General features: G+C 46.3%; 1 protein-coding gene across 3 annotated transcripts in view; it reads left to right on the forward strand.

The window, feature by feature from the left end:
- The window catches only part of TCTN2 (tectonic family member 2), a 38393-nt gene extending 22726 nt beyond the window's left edge, over nucleotides 1-15667 (forward strand). For 2 of the 3 annotated variants that reach the window (XM_009181980.4, XM_003907347.5), the window contains exons 10-18: nucleotides 865-999; nucleotides 1242-1319; nucleotides 3164-3244; nucleotides 4147-4258; nucleotides 6828-6934; nucleotides 11312-11468; nucleotides 13979-14104; nucleotides 14238-14326; nucleotides 14852-15667. In XM_009181980.4, the coding sequence (XP_009180244.1) occupies nucleotides 865-999; nucleotides 1242-1319; nucleotides 3164-3244; nucleotides 4147-4258; nucleotides 6828-6934; nucleotides 11312-11468; nucleotides 13979-14104; nucleotides 14238-14326; nucleotides 14852-14961 (995 nt within the window). In that variant the 3' untranslated portion in view covers nucleotides 14962-15667. The remainder of the gene's footprint in view (nucleotides 1-864; nucleotides 1000-1241; nucleotides 1320-3163; nucleotides 3245-4146; nucleotides 4259-6827; nucleotides 6935-11311; nucleotides 11469-13978; nucleotides 14105-14237; nucleotides 14327-14851) is intronic. The other variant, XM_009181981.3, reaches the window with a different exon arrangement.
- The last annotated feature ends 4153 nt before the right edge of the window (nucleotides 15668-19820 follow it).

The following is a 19820-nucleotide window of genomic DNA, read 5'->3' on the forward strand; positions in this document are numbered from 1 at the left end:
GGTACTATTTCTTTCTTTCTTTTCTTTTTTTTTTTTAATTTGAGACGGAGTCTTGTTCTGTCGCCCAGTGCAGTAGGGTGATCTCAGCTCACTGTAACCTCTGCCTCCCGGGTTCAAGTGATTCTCATGCCTTAGCCTCCTGAGTAGCTGGGATTACAGGCACCTGCCACCACGCATGGTTAATTTTTTGTATTTTTAGTAGAGAGGAAGTTTCACTCTGTTGACCAGGCTGGTCTTGAACTCCTGACCTTGTGATCTGCTTGCCTTGGCCTCCCAAAGTGCTGTGATTACAGGCGTGAGCCACCATGCCTGGCCTAATTTTTGTATTTTTAGTAGAGATCGGGTTTCACCATGTTGGCCAGGCTGGTCTCAAACTCCTGACCTCAGGTGATCCACCCGCCTCGGCCTCCCCAAGTGCTGAGTGTCTCTTTCTGATGTGTTGTACTTCTCAAATTTATTCATTAGCTCATCAAATGTTAGTGGAGTTCCTACGCTGTAATAGGGAACTAGACAGTGGGCCCCTGCCGTGGCGGAACTGACCCTCTGGTCTTTCATCTCACAAACATTTTACCAAGTGTGTGCTCCATGGCAAGCTATGAGCCAGGTGCTGGGGATATAGAAATGAAAGGAACAGATCTCATTCTGGGTACCATGACGGCATAGGGGAGGCAGCTAATGCTGACTTGATGGGACCAGGGCAGGCTTCCTCAAGGAAGCAGTGACCGTGCCATGTTAGGGAGCTGGAGATAGGGAGGGCAGGGGCAGGGCATTCGGGAAAGGCCATGCAAGCAGAGAGAACGTCCCAGTAATAGCGTCAGCCTCAAAGACGGTCTTTAATTTATGAACATATTCTTGTATTTGCAGAAACTCCTTTAAATAACAGATCAGCCCCCAGAATTGTGAATGTGGAAGAACATTATATTTTCAAATGGAATAATAATACCATCAGTGATATCAATGTCAGAATTATTAGGGCAGAGATTAATGCCCACCAGAAAGGTAACTTTAATGAGGGTAGCAAACATGCTTTCACTGAAAGTATTTTTTTTCTCTCTTCAAGATTCTCATAATTATAACCCATATAATTAAGTTAGACTTGTTTCTTATGTGCATTTATGATTTAATCAACGAGAGTATACTTTGAATGTCAAAATGCAATTTTAAGATAAAGCACTATGGAGAATAATTTCTTTTCCCAGTGAAATGGTGCACATTATACTTTTATTTTGTTTTATTTCTAGGGATAATGACACAGAGATTTGTAGTAAAATTTTTAAGCTATAATAGTGGTAATGAAGAAGAATTATCTGGAAATCCAGGTAAGATGAGTGTATACCAGTCATTGATCTTACAAACGTACTTTAGTTCAACACTCCCAGCCATCAGGATGGTTATAAGTAACTCTCTCCAATTTTAGTTTCTGACTCTGACCTTTTTCTTTATTCTCTCTCTCTTTCTCTTTTTTTTTTGGAGACAGAGTCTTGCTCTGTTGTCCAGGTTGAAGTGCAGTGGCGCAATCTCGGCTCACTGCAATCTCCACCTCCTGGGTTCAAGAGATTTTCTTGCCTCGGCCTCCTGAGTAGCTGGGATTACAGGTACACACCACCATGCCTGGCAAATTTTTTTTTTAAATCACACAACACAGGAAGCTTTATTCATCTGCTACTTCTCCAAAGGGAGGCTTGTAGGGTTGCTCACTTTAATATAATTTTTACATTTTTAGTAGAGACAGGATTTCACCGTGTTGGCCAGGCTGGTCTTGAACTCCTGACCTCAAGTGATCTGCCCATCTTGGCCTCCCAAAGTGCAGAGATTACAGGCTTGAGCCACTGCGTCCAGCCAAGATACACTTATTATGTATACACAAGCATTCCAAAATCTGAAAAAATCCCAAACACTTCTAGTCTCAAGCATTTCGGATAAGAAATGCTCAACACCTGTATGATACAGTTAAGACAAATATGGCTAAATATTAACAGCTGTTGATTTTGGTGTGGCTGTATTGGTGTTCATGGTATTACTTTCAACTTTTCTGTACATGTGAACATTTTCATAGTAAAATATTGGAAGCAGTAAGTTGGATTAATACGAGATGGATGGGAATATGATCTAACAACAGACCTTGGGGTTGAATGGATTTACTAGAAAAAGGTTCTATTGAAAGGTTATGGCCCGGTGCGGTGGCTCATACCTGTAGTCTAAGCACTTTGGGAGGCTGAAGCAGGTGGATCACTCGAGGTCAGGAGTTGGAAACTAGCCTGGCCAACATGGTGAAACTCCATCTCTACTAAAAATGCAAAAAAATTAGCTGGGCATGGTGCTGGGTGCCTGTAATCCCACCTACTTGGGAGGCTGAGGCAGGAGAATAGCTTGAACCTGGGAGGTGGAGTTTGCAGTGAGCTGAGATCACACCACTGAACTCCAGCCTGGGCAACAGAGTGATACACTGTCTCAAAAAAAAAAAAAAAAGAAAGAAAGATTACTTTGGTTTACATGTCTTTTATGAGCCCCCGTGATAAGCAGTATTGTCATTCAGCAAGTGATCCGTGACTGGCTTGATCAGAACCTTCAGTGTCTCTTGCATGAGAGGTCCAAGACTGACTCATGCCTGCAATTTACTTTTCAGGTTTTATTGTTAAAATGTATTTTTTAAATTGAATGAATGTCCTTGTCTGTTAAAAAAAAAAAAAAAAAAAAAAAAAAGCACCCGGGCACGGTGGCTCACATCCGTAATCCGAGCTCTTTGGGGGGCTGAGGTGGGCGGATCACCTGAGGTCAGGAGTTCGAAACCAGCCTGGCCGACATGCTGAAACTCCGTCTCTACAAAAATACAAAAATTAGCTGGGCATGATGGTGGGTGACCAGCTACTTGGAAGGCTGAGGCGGGAGAATCGCTTGAACCCAGGAGGTGAAGGTTGCAGTGAGCCGAGAGTATGCCATTGCACTCCAGCCTGGGCGGCAGAGCCAGACTCTGTCTCAAAACAAAACAAAAACAAAAACAATGAATGAAGGTGTGCCATCTTTCTCCCAAAGTTATTTTTGAAAGCTTCGCCTATGTATTTTCTTTCCTTGTGCACGTCTCTTGTGTTATTTGCTGAGTTAGGCTTGCTGTGCTGAAGTATAGGAGGAAACAGGCTCACGCTCCTTTGTTGTGTTTGTCTAGGTTACCAACTTGGCAAGCCTGTCCGAGCTCTAAATACCAACAGGATGAATAATGTCACGACTTTATATCTTTGGCAGTCGGGTAATCCGGTTTGGTCATTATCATTAGCTCTTTGGCAAACTGATGTTAGAAGTATTACCGTATTTTGAATCTAATCAAGCAATCAATTATTTTAAAGCCCGGTTGGTTTATTTAGCAGAGAGGTACATGCTGCTGAGTAACAGTGGTGGTGGTTTTTCATGCTTCTACAGCTTTGTTTTTTTTTCTTTTTTTTTTTTTTTGAGACTGAGTCTTGCTCTGTCCCCCAGGCTGGAGTACAGTGGCGCGATCTCGGCTCACCGCAAGCTCCGCCTCCCAGGTTCACGCCATTCTCCTGCCTCAGCCTCCCGAGTAGCTGGGACTACAGGCACCCGCCACCATGCCTGGCTAATGTTTTGTATTTTTAGTAGAGACGGGGTTTCACTGTGTAAGCCAGGATGGTCTCGATCTCCTGACCTCGTGATCTGCCCGCATTAGCCTTCCAAAGTGCTGGGATTACAGGCGTGAGCCACCGTGCCCGGCCGCTTCTACAGCTAACATTGTTTGCACCTGAAGTGCTGGTTGCTAGTAAAAGAGATTGAAATATGAGATTGGCTTGAGAGTCCCGTGTTATTGTTGCCTGTAGCCCAGGATGGTGCTAATTAGAGACATGAAAATAACTTCATTCTGAACTGCAGGAAATCTGTGCCTCAGTGGTAATGACCCACATCTGCCAGGGGCAGTGTCACATTCTGAAGAAACCACCGCTCAGGGTCTGGGAATTCTGATACAGAAAGGCACCTTCGTTCAGCTTTGAAAGGATTAGACTAACAGTGATCTCAGTTTTTGAAAACTATAAACTTTATTTCTACTTACTGTTTTCTGTTTTTCACGAAAAACTTTGAAGTTAATCTTTACTTTTATTTAGCAAAAAGTAGCAAGAGGATAATCTTTTTCTTTTATAGCTGGAAGGGGTTTGTGTACATCAGCAACTTTCAAACCCATTTTATTTGGAGAAGATGTCCTCTCTGGATGCCTGTTAGAGGTCGGGATTAATGAAAATTGTACTCAGCTCAGGTGAGTGTTTCATTGATGAATTTATCGGCAATGTGAATGGTTTGCCTAAAATTAATTCACTACATGAATATCAAAGACAACATGAATATGAAAAATTAGAGTCCATTAAAATGTGTAAAAGTGATAATAAATACAGACGTAATACAATTTAGAGTTGATTCAAACATCAATATGAGGGAAAATTGACCTTTTTCTTGGGACTAAAGCCAGTTCATCCACGTTTAAGCAAATTTCATCCACATTTAAGCAGATTTCTCTGCCAAAGTTTGTTCAGCTCATTGGAATCTTTTTCGTTGTTGTGTGGGTTTTTCTGTTGAGATGCCAAGTCTCACTGTGTCGCCTAGGCTGGAGTGCAGTGGTGCGATCTCGGGTTTTTCTGTTGAGATGCCAAGTCTCACTGTGTCGCCTAGGCTGGAGTGCAGTGGTGTGATCTCGGCTCATTCAGTTTCTGCCTCCCCAGTTCAAGCCATTCTCCTGCCTTAGCCTCCCTAGCAGCTGGGATTACAGACATGCACCACCACACCTGGCTGATTTTTTTTGGTATTTTTAGTAGAGACGGGGTTTCACCATGTTGATCTCAAACTCCTAACCTCAAGTGACCTTGCCCACCTTGGCCTCCCAGAGTGCTGGGATTACAGGTGTGGGCCACGGTACCTGGCCTCATTGGAACCTTCTACTCCTAGAGCTATGAAAAAGGCCAGAGCAAAATATAATTGGGGTGATTAACTTTTTTTTTTTCTTTTGAGACAGTGTCTCACTGTGTTGCCCAGGCTGGGGTGCAGTGGTGCAATCATGGCTTACTGCAGCCCCAACCTCCCTAGGCTCAGGTGGTCCTCCACCTGTCTTGGCCTCCTAAAGTGCTGGGATTACAGGTGTGAGCCACTCTGCCGGCCTATATTCTGTTTGTTGTTGTTGTTGTTTGTTTGTTTTTTGAGACAGAGTTTAACTCTTGTTGCCCAGGCTGGAGTGCAATGGCATAATCTCGGCTCACTGCAGCTTCCACCTCCCAGGTTCAAGTGATTCTCCTGCCTCAGCCTCTCGAGTAGCTGGGATTACAGGCATGCACCACCTCGCCTGGCTAATTTTGTATTTTTAGTAGAGACGGGGTTTCTCCATGTTGGTCGGGCTGATCTCAAACTCCCGACCTCAGGTGATCTGCCTGCCTCAGCCTCCTAAAGTGCTGGGGTTATAGGTGTGAGCCAGTGCGCCCAGCCTCATTTTTTAAAATTTATTTATTTTTGACAGTAGCCATACTGATAGATACTAAGTGATATCTCATTGTGGTTTTGATTGCATGCATTCTTTCTGGCTTGTTTTTTGAGACACGGTCTCACTCCATACCCAGACTGGAGTGCAGTGGTGTGATCACAGCCCATTGCAGCCTCACCCTCTGTAGCTCAGGTGATCCTCCCACTTCAGCCTCCTGAGTATCTTGGAGTACAGGTGTGTGCTGCAATGCCTGGCTGATTTTTCATGTTTTTTGTGGAGATGGGGTTTCACCATGTTGCTCAGGCTGGTCTCAAACTCCTGGGCTCAAATGATCCTCCTGCCTTGGCCTCCCAAAGTGCTGGGGTGACAAGCGTGAGCCATTATGACCAGCCTGCGTGCATTCTTACACACGTTTTATCTGTTACATATCCCAAGATGTGTAGTTCTTTGGGAAGCAGGAAGAAAATGGGGGAGACATTGAGAAGTTAAGGAAAACTGGTAGAAATTATTAGCAGCAGCTCCTGATTATGGGTTGTGAGGCCTGAGTCCATGGGCAGAGTCCCTCTCCTGCAGTTCATGAGATTTGCACCCTCCAGTGATAGTACTGGGAAGGAGGGATGCTATGTTCCAACTCTTAGTCTTCATTTAATTTTATGACTCAAAATTCCAGCTAGATATTTAGGTTACTTTTACTGTTGGATCACTCTGGCCTACAAATTTATCCTGGTAACTTGATGTGTGCTCTAACTACCTCCTAAGTTTGGTGACAGTCGGCAGTATGTGAACCACGTGATTCCTAACTTAAGTTGCTAACATTTTTTTTTTTTTTGAGACAAGGTCTTGCTCTGTCACCTAGGCTGGAGTGCAGTGGTACAATCTCAGCTCACTGTAGCCTTTACCCCACAAGGCTTATGCGCTTCTGCCACTTCAGCCTCCCGAGTAGTTGGAACTATAGGTGCACGCCACCATGCCTGGCTAATTTTTGTATTTTTTGTAGAGGCAGGGTTTCACCCTGTTGCCCAGGCTGGTCTTGAACTCCTGAGCTCCAGCAATCCTCCCACCTCAGCCTCCCAACGGGTTGGGATTACAGGTGTGAGCCACTGCACTCAGCTAAGTTACTAACATTTTAAGTCTAAAGTAGAAGATTGCTTCTGTATGTTCTCCCCCAGCTGTGTAGGTCCATCCTGGGAAGGCCATCAAACACACCTAGTCCATGGGTGACATCCAGCCAGTTTTTAATGCCAGTTCCTCTGGCAGTTTTTTATTTAGGCACTCGGAAGTGAAACCCGGACATTCACTGGAAAGGACTTTAGGACAAGACCTGCTGGCCATGAGCTAAGAATGCCTTACTCTTTTGCAGGGAGAATGCTGTTGAAAGACTTGATTCATTAATACAAGCGACTCACGTTGCAATGAGAGGCAACTCCGATTACACTGATCTTAGTGATGGCTGGCTCGAAATAATACGTAAGTCAAACCCGGGTATAATAAAGCCTGTAACTTGGTTGCTATGACTACCAACTGTAGTCTCAGCATTAGAGCCCAACCCAGTAGGTCACCTTCCTGAGGCTTAACTGTGGCTTAACTGGACGTCTGCCCAGGGGTTAGCTCTCCAGTCAGGAAACTTGGCATATCTTTTTCTTCTTATTCATGATGACTTTTTTTTTGTTTTTGTTTGAGGCATTCTGTCACCCAGGCTGGAGTGCAGTGGTACAATCATAGCTTATTGCAGCCTCATCCTCTCAGGCTCAAGGGATCCTCCCACCTGAGCCTCCCAAGTAGCTGGCACCACAGGTGTGCACCACCACATCTGGCTAATTTTTTGTATTATTTGTAGAGATGGGTTTTGCCATCTTGCCCAGGCTGGTCATTAACTCCTGGGCTTAAGTGATCTGCCCACCCCAACCTCTCAAAGTGTTGGGATTACAGCATGAGCCACTGCGCCTGGCCAACAACAGTCTTTGTAAAAGAAAGTCTAGGCTGGGAGCAGTGGCTCACGCCTATAATCCCAGCGCTTTGGGAGGCCAATGCAAGAGGATTGCTTGAGGCCAGGAGTTTTTTTTTTTTTTTTTTTTTTTGAGATGGAGTCTTGTTCTTGTCACCCAGGCTGGAGTGCAATGGCACAGTGTCGACTCACTGCAACCTCCGCCTCCTGGGTTCAGGAGATTCTCCTGCCTCAGCCTCCCAAGTAGCTGGGATTACAGGCGCCTGCCACCACGCCTGGCTAATTTTTGATTTTTTTAATAGAGACGGGGTTTCACCATGTTGGCCAGGCTGATCTTGAACTCCTGACTTCGTGATTCACCTGCCTCGGCCTCCCAAAGTGCTGGGATTACAGGCGTGAGCCACCGCACCTGGCTGAGGCCAGGAATTTAAGACCAGCCTGGGCAACATAGTGAGACCTTGTGTCTACGAAAAAATTTTTTAATTTAGTTGGGTGTGGTGGCATGTCCCTACAGTCCCTGCTACTTGGGATGCTGAGGAAAGAGGATCGCTTGAGCCTAGGAGTTTGAGGCTACAGTGAGCTCTGATTACACCACTGCACTCCAATCTGGGTGACAGAGCAGGATCCTGACTCTAAAAATAAAACAAAACAAAATAAAATACATTAAAACAAAGTCCAAGCCAGGTTTTAAGATTTTTAGTGCACTTCAGTTTGAACTGCTGTTTTTGATTGCCAGGAATACAGGCATTTGAGAATTGACTTTGTAATTTATAAAGCTAATTTTGTTAACTTAAAAGAAAATAAAGTGATTGAAAATATTGTGATAGAAGCCAGACACAAAAGACCACATATTGTATGACTCAATTTATATGCAATGTCCAGAATGGGCAATGTATAGAGACAGCAGATGAGTGGATGCTGGAGGTGGAGGAGTCGGGAGGAAATGGGGAGAGACGGCTGTGGGTAAAGGATTTCTTCGCAGAGTGATGAAATGTTCTAAAATAGAGTCTGCTGAGTGTTACACAGCTTTGTGATTATACCAGAAACCATTGAATTGCACACTTTAAGTGGGTGGATTGTATAGTATGTGAATTATATCTCACTAAAGTGGTCAAGAAAGAAAGTAATTCAGGTGCCACAGATCTAATAATAGCAGGGATCATGGGGGCGAGATAAAAAGACTTGACAGCCTAGTGCCTTTGGCCAAAGGTATTTGCAGTGTTGAACTGGCAAGTAGATCGTACACAAAGGGAAGAAGATGTACCACACGTACATGGAATAAAGGTAAACCCGACTTTAAAGCTTCTTCACCAGGCCCGATTTCACCTCCGAATCCAAAATGTCTTTAGAGTCATGAAGATCCAGCTCATCGGGTTATGTTGGAGAGGCCTAAGGTCCCAGTGAGTTTTGGCAGAGCTTGAATGAAAACCTGGAGTTCCAACCTCTTTCCTCTGTTCGCTGGTAGCAAGTTAGGTAACGTCTTCCCAGTTTCTTGGGGAGTCTTGAGTGTGTAAATACTTTGAACAGAAAGCTTTTTTAATTGAGCTAATTAATGGAATTGCCTTTTGGGACCAGAAAGTGCCCAATGAGTGTGCGCATCTGCTTTGCCCCTGCCCTGCTCTCCCTGCAGATGCTGCTGTGCCCCCTCTCCTCTGCCTGGGGGGTGGGGATCAGCCCTCTGGATCCTGCCCTCGCCCTTTCCATCCCCTCTGAGGTCAGCTAGGCTCAGTGGGCTGGAATTCACACAAGGGCCCATACGGACACATATCTGTATTGTGCCCACTCCTTGTGATTGGGGTCACGGTGATGAGGACCCTCCCTTCCCCCTCTGTGGTCATGGATCATGTGATATGTCTGTGAGCTCAAGGTGCCCCAGACCACTCTCTGACTTGGGGAGGGAGTCCTGTTGGACCCCCATCCCAATGGGGCACTCAGGCTGCTGTTTGCTCATCCAGCTGGTGCTCAAGGCACTGGGCCCAGACCTAGATCCTCATTTGCAAACGGAACCCAGAGGTCGAGCTTGTTAAGCCCTGGACTCTGCCACCCAGGCCAGCTAGATAGGCTGTGGAATGACCCTGAGGGCTGCAGAAAAGTCAGCACTTGGGAAAGAAACCACAGGGAAAATGTCCAGACAGAGAACCCAGGTTGATGAGGTACGAAATCAGTGTGGTGATGACATTTTGTTGCCTTCAAGGTGGAAGGAATTAGCTTTTATTTCATGTCTGAGCCAAAAAGCAACCTTGGTCCAGGTTAATAAGCAGAAGAGAAGTGGTGTTGACACATGTATAAGGAAATTAGACATAAAACAGTGTTGCTGACCTTCGGAATCCCTGAAGGAGCAAAGAACCCCCTTCAGAGGAGCCATAGAACCTACCCCACTTCCTCTCATTGCCCTTGCTAGGTTTTCTCCAAGACGAATGAAAATTAATTTCTCATTCAATTTCATTCTCTTCCAATTGTATTAATACGATAGTAACATTAGGAAATTACTTACTTTAATACATACTAATTAAAGTTGTCAGTATGGATTTTGTTTTATTATTTTTTTTCAATTATTACCTTTTTTTTTTTTTTTGAGATGGAGTCTCACTCTGTCGCCCAGGCTGGAGTGCCTGGCACGATCTTGGCTCACTGCAACCTCCACCTCCTGGGTTCCAGTGATTCTCCTGCCTCAGCCTCCCAAGTAGCTGGGATTACAGGCCCCACCATCACACCTAGCCAATTTTGTATTTTTAGTAGAGATGGGGTTTCACCATGTTGGCCAGGCTGGTCTTGAACTCCTGACCTCAGGTCATCCACCCACCTCGGCCTCCCAAAGTGTTGGGATTACAGGCGTGAGCCACCATGCCTGGCTGATTTTTATTTTTATTTTTTGAGATGAGGTTCTCACTCTGTCGTCCAGGCTGGAGTGTAGTGGCGCCATGCCATCGTGGCTCACTGCAGCCTCGACTTCCCAGGCTGATGCAATCCTCTCACCTCAGCCTCCTGGGTAGCTGGGACTACAGGTGTGTGCCACCATGCCTGGCTATTTTTTTTTCTCTAAGAGACAGGGTTTTGCCATGTTGCCCAGGCTGGTCTGAAACTCCTGGGTTCAAGCAGGTGCTTCTACCTCAACCTCCCAAAGTGCTAGGATTATAGGCATGAGCCACTGTGTCTGGCCTAAAGTTGTTAGTATGGATTTTAAATGTCTTACAGAGCTTCCACTAGAACTGTGACTGCATGGAATAACGATGGCATTTTACTGCAATTATATACGTTTCTGTTAAAAGGCTGGGTAGATTTCAGTGAGAGCTTGGAAACTGAATCATGACTTATGGCTTTAATATGTGGGTCAGGGCTTTTAAGTTCCAGTGACTGGCTAACATAGGAAACTTTTTTTCTTTTTTTTTTTGAGATGGAGTCTCACTCTGTCACCAGGCTGCAGTGCAGTGGCACAATCTTGGCTCACTGCAACCTCTACCTCCTGGGTTCAAGCAATTCTCCTGCCTCAACCTCCCAAGTACCTGGAACTACAAGCCAGCACCACCACGCCCAGCTAATTTTTGTACTTTTAGTAGAGACAGGGTTTCACCGTGTTGGCCAGAATGGTCTCAATCTCTTGACATCATGATCTGCCCGCCTCAGCCTCCCAAAGTGCTGGGATTACAGGCATGAGCCACTGCACCCGGCCCATACAAGGAAACATTTTAAACACAATTTTTATTAGTGCCATCCTATGCCTTGTAGACTTTAAGGGATAACACAGTTATGGAGTGACAAGTAACTAGAGCCTGTAAGAGACTAAAGCCTCACTGATGTGATGCCTGCCTGATGTTATTCCCCATTTTGGTTATTATGACATTGTAGGAAAACTTATCAAATTATATCTTTGAGAAGTGCCTAACTTAACATTTCTATAGGTGTAGATGCCCCTGACCCAGGTGCAGACCCACTGGCTGGCAGTTTGAACGGCATCTGCCTGGACGTTCCTGCTCGGCTGAGCATCCGCATTCTCATCTCGGATGCTGGTGCAGTGGAAGGGATTACTCAGCAGGAGATACTTGGCCTAGAGACAAGGTATGATCACATCTTGGATCACTGTAGTTTAGAGAGAGTCAGGAAAGTTGAGAGTGTTCCGAACAATAGGGAAACGTTTGTTTAGAAACTGATTATTTATTTATAACTTGCAATTATTAGCAAGATGTTTATATGGACATATGGAATATGTATGAACTATGTGTATAATGGAGACTTATTCTCACAAGTATTTATAAAGCCATGTGTAAGAGAGTCTGCAAGGTATTTTAGGGAGTACAAAGATGAATAAAGGGCTACTTATTGCTAAGTACATTTTGAAATCCATGAATGTAACTGATATGCTGGTCAGATAATATTGTCTGTGGTTAGAGACTTTGGCAGCAGATAGGTTCAAATCACGGCTGTCCCACTTAGGAGCTGTGCGGCACTGGCCAATTACTTAACCTTTCTGAGCTGTAGTTTCCTCCTCTGTAATATGGTGGTAATACCTTTATGTAACAACCCTCTATCAGATTTTTTTTTTTTTTTTTTTTTTGAGATGGAGTCTTGCTCTGTCTCCAGGCTGGAGTGCAGTGGCAATATCTCTGGTCACTGCAACCTCCGACTCTGTGGTTCAAGTGATTCTCCTGCCTCAGCCTCCCGAGTAGCTGGGATTACAGGCATGCGCCACCACATCCAGCTAATTTTTGTATTTTTAGTAAAGACAGGGTTTCACCCTGTTGGCCAGGATGGTCTCAATCTCCTGACCTCGTGATCCACCCGCCTTGGCCTCCCAAAGTGCTGGTATTACAGGCGTGAGCCACCATGCCCAGCCTGCCTCCATCAGTTTTAAGTGACAGGTGCCCAGTTCATACTGACTTAAGCAAAAAGGGGAATTTATTGGTTCAAGTTCAGAGTAATCCACATACAGCTAGTTCATGGTTCCTGGTTCCAGTGTGGTCAGGGATCTTTTTGTTTTCATGTCTCAGCTCCTCTTCCTTTGGGTTGGCTTCATTCTCAGGGAGGTTCTCCTCAAGAGATGGCAAAGATGGGCACTAGCAATCCAGGCTGATGTCACTGCAGCAAGTCCAGTGGGGAGAAAGCCTCTTTCCTCCTTTTTTCTTTTCTTCTTTCTTTCTCTCTCTCTCCCTTCCTTCCTTCCTTCCTTCCTTCCTTCCTTCCTTCCTTCCTTCCTTCCTTCCTTCCTTCCTTCCTTCCTTCCTTCCCTTTCCTCTCTCTCTCTCTCTCTCTCTCTCTCTCTCCCTTTCTCTCTCTCTCTCTTTCTTTCTTTCTTTTTTTTTTTGAGACGAAGTTTAGTTCTTGTTGCCCAGGCTGGAGTGCAATGGCGCCATGTCGGCTCTCCGCAACCTCTACCTCCTGGGTTCAAGCTATTCTCTTGCCTCAGCCTCCTGAGTAGCTGGGGTTACAGGCATGTGGCACCACGCCCAGCTAATTTTGTATTTTTAGTAGAGATGGGGTTTCTCCATGTTGGTCAGGCTGGTCTTAAACTCCCGACCTCAGGTGATGTGCCCACCTCAGCCTCCCAAAGTGCTGGGATTCCAGGCATGAGCCACCAGGCCCGGCCCCTCCTCTTTCTCAAAATAGATCTGGGCAGACTTTCTTTTTTTTTTTTTTTTTTTTTTTTTTGAGACTGAGTCTGGCTCTGTCGCCCGGCTGGAGTCGCGGTGGCGGATCTCAGCTCACTGCAAGCTCCGCCTCCCGGGTTCACGCCATTCTCCTGCCTCAGCCTCCCGAGTAGCGCTGGGACCACAAGCCGCCGCTTAGCCGGCTAGTTTTTTGTATTTTGAAGCAAGGCAGGGTTTCACCTTGTTAGCCAGGATGGTCTCGATCTCACAGCCTCGTGATCCGCCCGTCTCGGCCTCTCAAAGTGCTGGGATTACAGGCTTGAGCCACCGCGCCCGGCCCTGGGCAGACTTTCATTGGTTCAGTTTGGGTCATGTGCTCCTTTCTGAACCAATCCCTATGACTGGGGCAATGGGCAGCTCTTATTGGCTAGGCTCAGGTGATGGGTGCACCTCTGGATTAGGGCCAGTCCCTTCTGGTCCGCTGAACTGGGAATGGAGAGTGGTGACTCTGCAAGGGAAAATGGGAGTGCAGTTACCACCTTCGCAGTACTCTTTTGAGGATAACACGAGATGGTGTGTTGCAAGCAAGTTATCTCTGTGCCTCGAACGTGGAAAGCCCTCAATAAGTGGCTAGCTGCTGCTTTTATTATTATATCGTTTGAGAAAAACAGGTGATGAACAAAGGTACCTTTGATAGCACCTGTATAAAATGCACTGGCTGGAGAGGAGTGAGACTGACAGGACTGGCAGATGTCACCGGGCGACAGGCCCATGAGGGGTTATTAGGAGTTTCTCTTCTCCTTGGATCTGTCTGTCGAAATGGACAAAGACAATGGACAAATACAAAGAAAAAACAGCACAGGTAGAATGTGAAACTTCTTAAGAGAACCTCAGGTTGTATTGTGATTGCATCTGTTACCTGCTGTTCTTGGTGGAATAGAACTGAATGGTGGCTATGCTGACCATGTGATCTTTCCCTCCTAGGTTCTCCTCAGTGAACTGGCAGTACCAGTGTGGGCTTACCTGTGAGCACAAGGCCGACCTTCTCCCTATCAGTGCATCTGTCCAGTTTATTAAAATTCCTGCACAGTTACCCCGCCCCCTGACAAGGTACTCCAGTTGGTCACCTAGTTGACATTAGGAAGCAGAAAAATATATATTTGAAAATTGGAAGTTTATTCCTTTAATCAAGTTCTGATACTTTTCACTTGTAGTTTTTGTAATCCTCTAAAATGTTTTCTAGATTCCAGATCAATTATACAGAGTATGACTGCAACAGAAATGAGGTGTGTTGGCCGCAGCTTCTATATCCATGGACTCAGTATTATCAAGGTAGGGTGAAACAGATTTCTATGACCAATTATGTTATGTCAATTTTAAAAACAATTTAAAATGATGTCTAAATGTTACAGAAAGCGTAAAACATATAGAAACTTAAAAAAATTTACAGATAATATTGCTGCAGTGATCACCATTACTGTTGAGGCTTAGTTTATTTCTACCTACACTGTTTTTTTTTAGACAGAGTCTTTCTGTGTCACCCTGGCTGGAGTGCAGTGGCAGAATCTCAGCTCACTGCAACCATTGCCTCCTGGGTTCAGATGATTCTCATGCCTCAGCCTCTGGAGTAGCTGGGATTACAGCACCAACACACCGGGCAATTTTTGTATTTTTAGTAGAGACGGGGTTTCACCATGTTGGCCAGTCTGGTCTCGAACTAGCTTCAAGTGATCTGCCTTCCTTGGCCTCCCAAAGTGTTAGGATTGCAAGAGTGAGCCACCATGCCCAGCCTATACCTACACTGCTATCACAAGAGTTAAGAAATACTGCTGCTTAATTTTGTCCATTGTTTTTCAGGGGAGCCGCATTCTCAATGTGTTGCCAAGGGCTTACTGTTGCTGCTGTTCCTCACATTGGCCATGTTTCTCAGCAACCCCTGGACCAGAATATGCAAAGCCTATAGTTAGACAACCACCTGGCCTTTTTTTTTTTTTTTTTTGAGATGGAGTTTTGCTCTTGTTGCCTAGGCTGGAGTGCAATGGCGTGATCTCAGCTCACCGCAACCTCCTCCTCCTGGGTTCAAGCGATTCTCCTGCCTCAGCCTCCAGAGAGTTGGGATTACAGGCACGTACCACCATGCCTGGCTAATTTTGTATTTTTAGTAGAGACAGGGTTCCACCATATTGGCCAGGCTGCTCTCGAACTCCTGACCTCGTGATCCACCCATTTCAGCCTCCCAAAGTGCTGAGATTACTGGCATGAGCCACCGCACCCGGCCTTTTTTGTTTTTGTTTTTGTTTTTTTGAGACAGGGTCTCACTCTGTCACCCAGGCTGGAGTGCAGTGCACAATCTCAGCTCACTGCAATCTCTGCCTCCCAAGCAATCTTCCCACCTCAGCCTCCGGTGTAGCTGGGACCACAGATTCTCCACCACGCCTGGCTATATTTTTGGTAAAGACGGGGTTTCACCATGTTGTCCAGGCTGGTCTGTAACTCCTGAGCTCAAATGATCTGCCCACCTCGGCCTCCCAAAGTGCTGGGATCACAGATGTGAGCCACTGTGTCCGGTCCATCTGACTTCTCAAAGACTTTAGACCTTGACTTCAGTGATTTGTTGTAGTCTTGTATGCTTCTCTATAAAATTTTAATAAAATGTCTTATTTTTGCAGAAAATGTTTATTAAGTGCCCTGTGACTTTAATTCATATATGTAGCTATCCGATGCAGAATGAATATTCTCATCACTGGCCTGACTGAGTAAAATGCATGAGAAGAACTCAAGAAATGTTAGAAATTTTAGCTTATCACAAATTAGTTAAAGTCATAGGAGTTTTATTTATACCAGAGAGGAACAGTCTTTTCTTTAGTTTTTAATACATTCGTGTTGATTGATGTTTCCCATATTCCATAGAAAGGATTAAGAAATTCTTAAAAATGTATATAATACAAAAACACAAAATAATTGATGGGGAAAGATGTGGGCGCTGCAGGAGGAAAATAAGAGAAAAGTAAAACAAAACCAGGGGCACATGAAAGCGCCCAAAATATATGCCAAAGGTTGTATTTAGCAGAAGCATACCCCTAATTCATTATTTATTTATTTATTTTTTAGAGACAGGTTCTCCCTCTGTTGCCCAGTCTGGAGTGCAGTGGCATGATCACAGCTCACTGTAAACTCAAACACCTGGGTTCAAGCGAGTCTCCCCCAGGTAGCTGGGACTACAGGTGTGTGTGCTACCACACCTGGCTAATTTTTTTTTTTTTTTTTTAGTAGAGACAGGGGTCTCGGTATGTTGCCTGGCCTGGTCTCAAACTCCTGGCTTTAGCAATCCTCCCACCTAAGCCTCCCAAAGTGCTGGGATTACCAGCAGGAGCCACCATGCCCAGCCAAGACCCTAGTTTACAAAAAACGAAGTATGATTAGCTATAGGAATTATGAAATCTATTCATTAAAAATTAACTGGTTATCAATGAAGGACAGTTTTTCCTAGCTGAGTCTAGGAATTTCTCCCATGGGCCGTCACATGGGGACAGTCAACCCCACTCAGTGGGAAGAATGGATTTTTTTTTTTTTTTTTGAGACATGGTCTTACTCTGTTACCCAGGCTAGAGAGCTGGAGAGCAGTGGCACAATTACGGCTCACTGCAGCCTCAACCTCCTGAGTTCAAGTGATCCTCCCACCTTAGCCTCCCAAGTAGCTGGGACCACAGGCTTGTACCTGGCTAGTTTTTGTATTTTTTTTTTTTTTTTTTGTAGAGAAGGGGGTCTCCCTATGTTACTCTGTTACCCAGGCTGTTCTCGAACTCCTGGGCTCAAGTGATCTACCTGCCTCAGCCTCCCAAAGTGCTGGGATTATACATACGAGCTGCTGTGCCCAGCCCTGGAACAGGTGTTTTCAGCCACGGTCCTACAGTGGCCACATAGCACATTACCTGTAAGTTTTCTTGTGTGCCAGGTAATCTAGTTTCAGATGGATTTTGTATGTTATTTAAGCCTAATTTTGAAAAATGATTATTTTCCCTTTTATACTTTTTGATTGAATTCCTAGTGCCTGCTGATAACCCAGGACCACATAAAATGTGCTGTTTCATCTTCACTGCAGAGTTCCTGCCCAGGGGGAATTTCAAATTTTCCTCCAGTCTTAAGTCCATTTTCAAATAGGGGGATGAGCTAGTCATTGCAGAGGTCGTAAGTTTCTGCATGATGAATTTTAGCATCTGTACTGTGGTGGTGTTGGGCCTTCACCCCACCCCTCTAGGGCTGACTCAGAAATCTAGGTCAGTACTGGACTAATGGAGCTGGGGTCTGAGTCAATTATTGTCTGAACTTCAGCCGTTTGAATTCACCTTCACAGTTCTTACTGTATCTTTTGTTGTTGTTGTTGTTATTGTTTCTTTGAAAGAATAAAAGACAGAATGTCACTCTGTTGCCCAGGCTGGAGTCCAGGGGTGTGATCTCTGCTCCCTGCAAGCTCTACCACCCAGGTTCAAGTGATTCTCTTGCCTCAGCCTCCTGAGTAGCTGGGACTACAGGTGCCCACCACCATGCCTGACTAATTTTTGTATTTTTTTTTTTTCTTTTTTTTTTTTTTGAGACGGAGTCTCGCTCTGTCGCCCAGGCTGGAGTGCAGTGGTGCGATCTCGGCTCACTGCAAGCTCCGCCTCCCGGGTTCACGCCATTCTCCCGCCTCAGCCTCCCGAGCAGCCTGGATTACAGGCGCCCACCACAGGCCCCACTAGTTTTTTGTATTTTTAGTAGAGACGGCGTTTCACCATGTTAGCCAGGATGGTCTCGATCTCCTGACCTCGTGATCTGCCGGCCTCGGCCTCCCAAAGTGCTGGGATTACAGGCGTGAGCCACCGCGCCTGGCCAATTTTTGTATTTTTTTTTTAGTAGAGACAGGGTTTCGCCATTTTGGCCAGGCTGGTCTCGAACTCCTGACCTCAAGTGATCCACCCACCTCGGCCTCCCAAAGTGCTGGGATTACAGGAGTGAGCCAGGGCACCCAGCCTGGTATAACTAGCTTTGGATTTCAGATATTTATGGAAAATAAATTTAAAACTTCCAAATGACAGGTTTAGCCTGATTTTGTGAGGACACCTTTTGTACTTAAAATAGGGAAAAAACCCAGTTTCGCAGTAGAATGGGATCTGGGGTGTCTATGATTTTAACTTTTCTAAGTTTATATGTTTCTGTATGCATTCATGAACTATTTATTGAGTGGCTACTATGTGCTAGGGCTTGGAGATACTGCAGTGGCAGAAACATTGTCCCCACCTTGGTGGAGCTTCCAATCTAGCAGGGAAGACTGGCACTAACACACAGACAAGATAATTTCAGATGGTGGCAGGTGCAGTGAAGGAAACAACAAGGATGTGACTCCAAAGTAGAGGGGCCAGAGACAGTCTCAAGGGAGGGGATATGTGAGCAGAGACTCCTGCTTCCCAGTTGGTGTGGGGAACACACACTGGGTGCCGTGAGATTCCATCGACAGGACAAGCCTGGAGCTGGCAAATCTATCGAGACAAAATTGTCCTGTGGTGGCCAGGCCGGGCGGGAAGGGGAGACTGCAACTGAGCAGGAGTCGTCTTGCGAGGTCAGTGGGAAACGTTTGAAAATTGGATTGGGATGCTGGCTGCACCTCCAGCTTCGCAGCCAGGATCCGGCCGGGCTGGCGGTTCCACACCTGTAATGGCGCTTTTGGGGAGGCGAGAGGCGAGAGGATGCAGCGAGTTCAGGAGTTGAGACCAGCTTGGCCAACATGATGAAACCCCTTCTCTATAAACATTTTTTTTTTTTTGAGGTCTGCCGCTGTCGCCCAGGCTGGAGTGCAGTGGCGGATCTCAGCTCACTGCAAGCTCCGCCTCCCAGGTTCACATGTTCTCCCTGCCTCAGCCTCCCTATAGCTGGGACTACAGAAGCCCGCCACCTCGCCCGGCTATTTTTTTGTATTTTAGTAGAGACTGAGGTTTCACTGTGTTAGCCAGGATGGTCTCGATCTCCTGACCTCGTGATCCAGCCCATCTCGGCCTCCCCAAAGTGCTGGGATTACAGGCTTGAGCCACAGCCCGGCCTCTATAAACATTTTTAAAAAATTAGCCGGGTGTGATTGTCGCGTGTCTGTAATCCTAGCTCTTCCAGAGGCTGAGGTGGGAGGATCGCTTGAGCTCAGGAGGTCAAGGTTGCAGAGAGCCGAGCTTGTGCCACTGCACTCCACTCTGGGCCACAGAGGGAAACCCTGTCCATAAAAAAGCAGCAGCAGGGCCGGGCGCGGTGGCTTACACCTGTAATCCCAGCACTTGGGGAGGCCGAGGCGGGCGGATCACCTGAGGTCTGGAGTTTGAGACCAGCCTGGCCAACATGATGAAACCCCGTCTCTACTAAAAATACAAAAAAATTAGCTGGACGCGGTGGCGCGCCCCTGTAGTCCGAGCTACTCGGGAGTCTAAGGCTGGAGAATCGCTTGAACCTGGGAGGCAGAGGTTTCAGTGAGCCGAGATCGCGCCACTGCCCTCCAGCCTGGGCGACAGAGCGAGATTCTGTCACACACACACACACACACACACACACACACACACACACACACGGCAGCAGCAGCAGCACACGGTCGTGCCCTAGGAAGGGGTGAGCTTCGCGGCGTGCACACTCGGCGAGACTCCCCCAGGTAAGCCGAGGAGCCGCGTGGGATGCACCTCTGCGTCGGGTCTAGCTGAGCTACAGCTGCGGCGGTCGTCCCCGCCGGGTTCGCGCTGGTTGGCCCTGCTGCCACGGCGTGCGGCCGCAACCTCGGGCTCCCATTGGTTGGCCGGCGGGGGGGACGGGACGC

This window comes from Papio anubis, chromosome 9 (assembly GCF_008728515.1).
Source record: "Papio anubis isolate 15944 chromosome 9, Panubis1.0, whole genome shotgun sequence".
NCBI lineage: Eukaryota > Metazoa > Chordata > Mammalia > Primates > Cercopithecidae > Papio > Papio anubis.